The sequence below is a fragment of the Lichenostomus cassidix genome, chromosome 2, assembly GCF_008360975.1.
Source record: "Lichenostomus cassidix isolate B80296 chromosome 2, HeHo_3.0, whole genome shotgun sequence".
NCBI classification, from domain to species: domain Eukaryota; kingdom Metazoa; phylum Chordata; class Aves; order Passeriformes; family Meliphagidae; genus Lichenostomus; species Lichenostomus cassidix.
In genome coordinates this window covers 103,028,809-103,037,246 of record NC_139482.1, presented here as the reverse complement: position 1 = coordinate 103,037,246, position 8,438 = coordinate 103,028,809, and the positions used below count along the sequence as shown (strand labels likewise).

General features: G+C 36.9%; 1 protein-coding gene across 3 annotated transcripts in view; it reads right to left on the bottom strand.

Moving 5' to 3' along the window:
• Positions 1-475: 475 nt before the first annotated feature.
• LPIN2 (lipin 2) overlaps positions 476-8,438 on the bottom strand; it is a 43,935-nt gene continuing 35,972 nt past the window's right edge. For 2 of the 3 annotated variants that reach the window (XM_085052636.1, XM_085052634.1), the window contains exons 17-20: positions 7,099-7,251; positions 5,959-6,073; positions 5,180-5,283; positions 476-4,858 (exon numbers count right to left, since the gene is read on the bottom strand). In XM_085052636.1, the coding sequence (XP_084908762.1) occupies positions 4,714-4,858; positions 5,180-5,283; positions 5,959-6,073; positions 7,099-7,251 (517 nt within the window). In that variant the 3' untranslated portion in view covers positions 476-4,713. The remainder of the gene's footprint in view (positions 4,859-5,179; positions 5,284-5,958; positions 6,074-7,098; positions 7,252-8,438) is intronic. The other variant, XM_085052637.1, reaches the window with a different exon arrangement.

The window sequence follows — 8,438 nt, the reverse complement described above, 5'->3', positions numbered from 1 at the left end:
AGACAGCCTCACAATATTGGCCTCAAACCATTTAACAACTGCTGTGGAAGACAATACTCTTTTGCCTTGAAAAGGAAAAGTTAACATTGATAGAAATAGGATAAAACTCCAAATTAGGACAGATTTGCAAGAGCTCAAACTGCAGTTACAACATTTTCTTCAAGACAGTTTGTGCATTCCCAGGTCTGGCTTGTTACCTGATATTCTATATTACCAAGTGCATGTTTGCTTTTCACTACAGTTGTAACCCAGTATTGGCACTGGCACACAAGTTAAGCTTGATGACAGCAATTTTTTATCAGCTGTATAAATACTCTGAAAAGAAGTAAATCAAGTGTGAAAGAAAGCAAATACATTGTAGTTCTTAGAAGACCAACTTGAATTCCATGTTAAACATAAATACAATTTTAACAGTCCCGCATTTACTCACTCAGTAATACAATAAAGGAATTACCAAAAACAAGGTAAAGAGAAATTTCACTTTAAGTCTGTTTTTATTGTGATAACATTGTTCTGAACACCGATAAACATTGCACTGAAGTGTGGGTTGCTGTACCCAAGACAGTCCAGTCTTAACAAAAACCACTGTATTGGTATGATCACAGATTTGACATTTTAAACACACTACCTTATTAGTGATTGGGTTGCTTAACAATCAAATATTCCACATCTTCAAGATAAAAATGAAACAAATGACTGAAGAGAGTTTTCCCACCCTCAAAATAAACCAACATTTTAACTTTCATCTGGAAGTAATTAACACTGTAAAAAAAGTCCCAAACAATTCCATTCTATTTAGCAAATTTTAACTCTGGAAACTAAAATTTCTTCAGGCAAAAGTGACACTTTAAAGGCATCTCAAATTCACTATCTATCTGTGATGTTTCATTAGGAATTTGCATTACAGTCATTTAAACAACTCATTAATATGACAGGATTTTCTAGAAGACTTGCATGAAATATTAACATGAAATCTCATCTCTTTTGTGTTTATTATAAACGGATTCAGAGTTTGCTTCAGAAGTTCCATAACTTCAGGAGTTGACACAAGTGTTAAAACTTTTCCAGTTGAAAAGAAACAAAAGGGTCTTGGAAGGCATATACTGATGACAGAAAGCTAAGGAGACATGAGCCAAGATTGCACATGCAACTGTATACTGTTGGAAATCAAAGCCCAATCTTTTGAAGTACAAACATGCTTGGTATAGTAAAAAAAAAAAAAAAAAAAATCAAATCCAGAAATGCGTACCCTTTAAACTGCTGATCTTTAAATCATTATAGAAATGGGCAATGTCCAAGTCACTAACAAGTTTTGAATTGCAATGTTCCTTATTTACTCCCAGACAGGTGTAATTGACTCAGCCTTTGAAGGGTTCCAACGCTAAGAGGATCTGCATCTTCAACAACACAGTCTGAACAGGGGTGTGTGTGTGCCCACAGCCAGGCACACTTAGAAGTTCCTCTTTCACAGAAAGAATGATGTAGCTTGCGCTAATTTTACATCAGAATAGCACAACTTGTTCTCAAACATTAGTTTCAGGCCACTTCTCTCCACTAAGGTAACAAAGGACAGGCTGATGCATAATTCTTATTACCCCACTCCACATTAATATTGCAGCACAAGCCTACAGTTCGATAGCAACGAGATGTCTGCTCTAGAGTCAGTAAAGTGCCCAGCAGCCCCAAGGACATAAGTATGCAATGACAGGCCCCATATTCTGTCCCTAAACAGGGTTAACAAACAATCTGAAAAGCTTCAAATACAAGCCAGATTTAGAAAAACCAAACTCCCTGCCCTACTCGTATCAGAAAGACTCAACATTTACATTTTATCAAAAAACAAATATCAAACTGTAGCTGTTACAGAGAAAAAAAAAATCAAATTTTTTAATTAAGCAACCTTTTGGACATTCCTACAATGCAAAATGATGTATTAGCAGAATGAGGAGCTCTCTACACTCACACAACCCCCACATTCATACCAGCTGAAAGTACATGTATTTGGAGATACACCCGATACTATTTTTCCATGCTTCTCATTTACTCAAGTCCCCACCTTGAAATCCAGAGCTTATCTTTACGACAGTCTGAAAAGATGAAGGGAGTTGAAGAAAAATAAATAAAACAAGTGAAAAAAATACATTAACCAAAAAGGTACAGCCAAACCTTGGTAACAAGCTGTCCTATTTGGGAACTCATCATAGTTTCATGAAGTGCTTTTATTTTTAGAAAAGCTGTGTAATACCAGGGCTACCAAGAGTAGACTTAAGCATGGTAAAGAAAATTTTGACATCCACAAAAGGACTGTTTTAGGAAAGGCTGCTTCACTCCCTTTATGCAAAATAGAATCTTTAGATAGAATATTTTATTTTGTAATTAAAATACTTTATTATGTTGGATTCTTATTTATTCATTTTAAAGTATTTAAGTGACTTAAAAGCTCAAATCACATTGATATTCAAAGCACTTGGTGATCATGAAAATTTTAGTCTCTAATGAAATATATGGAATAAAAGGTAAGAAAAGGGAAAAGAAAAATACATGGAATGATGTTTGAAAGCTTTTGACATTAAAAAATGCAAAAAAAAAAGCTGTAAAGTATCCTTTTGAGTTGAATCCTGTGAAATCCACTTAAACACTGAGTAGACTGGTGACCAAGAACCAAGGAAAGTATTGTTCTCACAGTCCAAAAACGAGGATGCCTTTCAATTCACTGACATGCATGACACACCGTGACAAGTAAGTATCTTTTTTTATCCCACTCTCCTTCTCCTGCTCTGAAAGACATTCCAGGTTGATTTTGCCTACCTCCACTACTTATCCAATGTTTTATAAATACAAGAAAACACTAGAATTTTATAATGGGAAAAAAAGTAATTCATTTATATAGTGACTTAATGCTCCACACACCAAGGAGCTCAGAGTTCGCTGGTGTTACATCAGAACTGTGGGTTAAGACTCTCAATCTGAAAATGGAGAAAAAAATACTCCTGGAGGGGCATAAAATCCTCTAAATGTACTCTTTTGCAGGTAGTAAAAGTGAGTGAGCTCCTTTCCTGCGTGCAGCTCAGGTGAGCTGAAGCAGAAGGGCCGAGAGCAGCAGCCCTGTGGGCTCCATACAGATGCCTTCCAAAGGGCACTTGCTCTCCCCTTGCTCCCACCGAGAGTGCTGTACAGGGAAGAACTTGCCCCAGAGTCTGTGGGAATTCTGGATGTTGCCCCGGAAGGATCTTTAATAGATGGCCCCAGGAACTTGCTTCAGGAGTGAGTGACAGGAAAGACTCCTCCCAGGAAGCCCAGGACTGGTGCTTAAATGATGTTTAAATTACTGTAGTCCTTAAGCCCTCTGGGCTGGTGGAATGATACATTCTCACCATAGCTTTGTCCAAAAGAAGTTAAATACACTAATTCAGCTTAAAAAGCAGCCACCTTTGCCTTCAAGTACTTTTGGAGAAAGAACAGTTAGCTGCTTTTATAGCTGATAAACACCAGAATTGGAATGTAATTTGTTCACAGGCTCTGATTGGAACCCGAGGAATGACCAGCATGATGTTTGAGAATAACCCAAAACTCAAAAAAATATTAAAAAAAGAAAAGAAAAAAAAAAGGAAAAAAAAAGTTTTATTCTGCTCTGCAGCATTTAACCATTCTCACAGCTGGAATCTCACTACTGAGTTCTGTTTTCTTCCAGCTACTGAAAACCTGCAATACAGAACTCTGGAAAGACCTGCAGTAGACAATTAAAAAATTAAATACGTAATTTTTTTTAGTATTACAATTCCCTGAATATAATCTGTACATACATTTTACTGGCCTACACAGCATACACACACATATGCATTATCTCTGTGCTGAAAAAGGAAATAAAAATGCCAGTTCCTCAACTCTTACAGAAATGTTCCAAGATTTCTCTTGATGGAAATTTAACATGACACAGCACAGCCTGAAAACAACAAAAGCCATACAAGTATCTGAAGACAACTTTCATTTTAACAAGCTTGTGAAATAGTTTAAACATTGTGTGTAAAAAAAAAAGTAATAAGCAGAGTTAGTTTGAGTGTGATTTGTACAAGCCCAGTCTTGTACATGTAACAAAAGGCATATTTACATTTAAAGAGGAATTTTATGTCTTCAGAATCTGTCAGGCTAGTAAGGTCTATACATTTTCTGTATTCTAGCTGAGAAAGAGCACAGTGGTCTTAGGCTCTGGCTCCTTTCAAAAATGGCCTAATTGCCCATCTGAACATTAAACCATGTTTTTCATCAACAGGTCTAACATTCTATTTGGCAGTCTCCATACACTTTTTGGCTTCATTTTAGAAAATATATTTAAGACAACTTAAAAAAAAAAAAATCTATGTTTACAATAAGGTCTGTATTGATGAAAATGCAAAGTCATATTTTACTTCAGCATTTAGTTGCCCTGAAGCACTTGGGTACCATGACCATCAATGACAGGCCAATCTCAAGTGCCTTAGAACAGATATATAATAACAAACAATAAACAAACAAACACAAAAATCCACCACCCCCAAAAAATAGACAGTAGCTTTGCATTTTCTTTGTTTTAAACCAATGAAATTAAAGTCATTTCTATAGTAAGACTTACGGTACCAATATATAAATTAGCATCTTCATGAAGAAAGTTCTTCACATTTAAACTGACGTTGAGTAGCTGAGTATGAAATTCCATCTCCTGCTGAGAAGTACTTTTCAGGCCAGGTCATCCATGTTAAGGTCAGGAAGAGGCTCTCTCCAGTAGCAAAAAGAGCTGAATTCTGGGCACGGAAATGCAGAATTCTGTTCTTTGTTAATCAGTGGGAACACATATTCCACGAGCTCACTTAGTCTGTAATACCTGTATTAAAGAAGAAGAAAAAACTATTATTTAACAGTCTAGTAACTTTTCAGTTAGCTTGTAGCCAAAAAGGAGCTTTAGAAGTCTAGACCAGAAAGTTACAGTCAAATAAGGCCCCACTACCACTGACGGCAATTTTTAATTCTATTTTGCTAGTTTTCATTTTGGTAAGTTTCAGTCAAGTATCAAAAGCTGTAAGTCCCTGGTAAATAAGGTTTTGCACATGTCATATGTAGTAGTAGATCACTGTTATAGATGCAACTATTTTGTAATCTCATTCCTAAACACTTTCTTTAGCTGAAATAACAAAAATGGTCTTACGAGGATTTGTTTCCCTTAGTCTGTTCTTGGATCAGTTCACCCTTTGGATTCACAGTAAATATTCTGCAGTCTGGAACTCCCACTTGCATGTAGGCATATACATCCTGTAAAAAGCACCAACACGAATACATGCTTCAACATTTTCTCACTGAATGTGATCTAATGAGTGATTTATTGAAAGAATGAGATAACCTGATCCAAAAAGGCTACAGTAAAACTGCCACTTAAAAGAAAGTTCCCAAACAACAGCAAAAAAACCAAAACACCCCCAAAATACACACACACACAAAATAACAAAATAATTCCCTTGCCCCCAAACACTTAACTCCTGTTCCCAAGCCTAGGACAACAAACATGCACAAAGTCTAAACCACACACCACCACTCCTTGTGACAATATTCTCCTTACAATACCCCTCTTTTTCTCACTCAATCACAGAAGCACTGAGCTGCAGAGAAAATACAGGAACCATACGACTGGAAAAGGGATTCAAGACCGTGAAGCACTGAATTAATGCTCTTAGGTCATAAAGCAGCCAAAACTGCTTAAAAAGAATTTGGAAAGGTGGCACATTTAATAAATCTTTAACCTTTCTCACATAAGCAATTGTAGCAACTTCTATTTAAGGTATCTGACAGTGGCTTTTCCTGATCAAACCCATAAAAGCAGCAGTGTCCCATTTCCATATTCAAATTTTCATAAACACAAAAATGAAAACCTGTTTGTTTTGCTTCACAATTACATGCATTTTAAACCTTCAGTTAGAAAGGGGCACTTACATTGGGCCTGTTTCCAAAAGCAGCATAGAAAGGCTGTTTACTGGGAGCAAACAAATTCTTGATATCGTTCAAACATTCGATTTTGAACTTTTCAGGCTTCTTTTCTATCACTTCCCTAAAATAAAATTTCAACAGTCAAATTCTAAATTATGATTTGATAGAAGGTATCCTCCTTCCCCCATTTTTCTTATATTTATATTCCCATTGTTTCCTGTTGCTAGCACTGGTAGTGATACAGACAGTGGCAAGTAGCTGTCCAAGAACACAAGAAACAATCAAACATTCCCTCTTTTCCAACACCCACAGTAAAAAGAACCAGGTGAATACTGTGCACCGGCTAACTACAAATGGATGAAATTCCCAGTTTTGAATGCAGTTTGTGAACTGCTTTTTTGTAGCTATCTGAATCAGAAGATCTAGTCAAGTACACGCAACCTTGTTACAACTCCTGTCTGACAGAAGTGTACCATCATCATAATGAAAGTTGCTGTCATTGCTATCCATGACAAAATAAAAAACAAAAATTCCAAACAAACCCATAATAAACAAAACCCCCTTTCACAAACAAACAAACAAAAACCCCAAACACTTTTTCATTATGAACTCCTCCCATCAAGAACAGGTAGACTATTGCTGGTCCAAAAGATCAACTGAATTGGACCATACCTAAACTCCATACTGTTTTTAAGTAGTTGTATATGGAGCACTCCCAACATCACAAGATCATTTCACATTACAGCCTATACTCCCCTGTTTTTTCTTCTTTTCTCTGTACGTTGTGTAGTAGCACTGCACTGCAAAACTTGCAGGTATATGTGAAAAGACAAAAGTGTAGTGACATAAACAAAACCTAATGGACTAGATGAATAAAGAGAATGGAAAATGAGCTCTTCTAGAACTGATGTGCTGTATTTTGTAGCCACTTCTAACATGCCCACAGGAACACAAGTTCAGTGAACAGAACACAAGTGGAATTCAGACAAAACAGTTTTTAAATGATCGCTAGAGGGACATCAAGTCTCAGCAGCACATCTAGTCCAGAGCAGAACGTTTGGTTGTAGCTGTAATTCCAAATATATTTAATCTGCTTCCTTCTCTGAAATGGGGAGGGAACTGATATAAAAAATCCCACATGCTTACCTATGAAAGGCAGAAAACAAACTGCTGGGGGACAACATGAGAGGGCCCCTGGGTAGAATTGTTCCTTTGTCATTCACCCAGTGCAGGTATCCTCTGGTGATATCTGCCATCCCAATAGCACGGGCAGAACAGTACAAGAACTTGTAGCCATTTCTAGAAAAAAATTACTGACTTAGTTCATATTCCTGCTGAAGTTTCTTTGCAAAGATAAGTACACAATTAGAGCAATATACAGAGGCACCAGTTTAGGGATTTAATTATTGCAGAGCTCTGCACACACACAAGAACAAGACTTTTCTATTGTTAAAAGAATCTGCAAGGCAAGTAGCAGTTTAAATACATGACAATCAAAACTGGGAAACAGGAAGTGGGAACAGAATAGGGATGGTAATACTCAGATGACACAATTAGATGGACTAGACTGTGTTTAAATAAGTGCCACATTGGTTTTATTCAGTTTCTTTCAGCCCAGCTGTAGGATGACAGCAATTATTTAAATTATCTGCATCATAAAATAATGGGTGCCAGATCGCCTGTCTTTTTCAGGTTGTTGGCAGGACTTGCAGTGCAGAATGAAGGATGGGTAACAACAAGCATTCATTAAGCCCCTAAATTCTTCCTGCAGACTTTGTATGTTCATCTGTTATACAGATTTGTATACAGTTACTGCATGCACAAAAGGCTTGAGTGTTTATGTGCATTTTCAAAGACTTGATTCAATTTGGCAAACAATTCCAAAACTACTCTTCTATTATGCACTGAATAAACAAAAAAGACCCCAAGCCACCCAAACAAAACCCAACAAAACAAAAACATCCATGTTATCTCCCATGAATCACACAAAGGCCAATGGTAGATTCTAAGACCCCAAATATTTTCGTGGAAAGAAAGACCACTAAAAAACAAAGGCAAAAGTTGATTATTTTAAGTAAATCCTGAAGTTTCAAACAGCTGATTGTTCCCTGATTGTCCTCAGTAAGCAAGTATTATTTCTGGCATCATTGTGGTTTTGAAAAAAGTCTGCCAGACAAAGGACCACATCAGAAAGGTAAGGAAGTATGTAGATTTATTCTGCCCTAAGTTACGGGACATAAATATTATAGGGCAATGTACCTCTTAGATGAACAGTACATTTATAAGGGTGTGGTTTATAACACTTTTGAACAAAGCAAACCCCTCACTGTAGCTGCAAGGGGGAAGGTACATGAGCTGCCTCTGCAGGTCCTTGCAGATCACAACGTGAACACATTCGTTTGACTAACCCAGAGAGGGGAAGGAGAAATTGCCAATTTGCTGAATTACTTTTCCACTGTTCTACTGAACTACATAGGCTTTTGTTG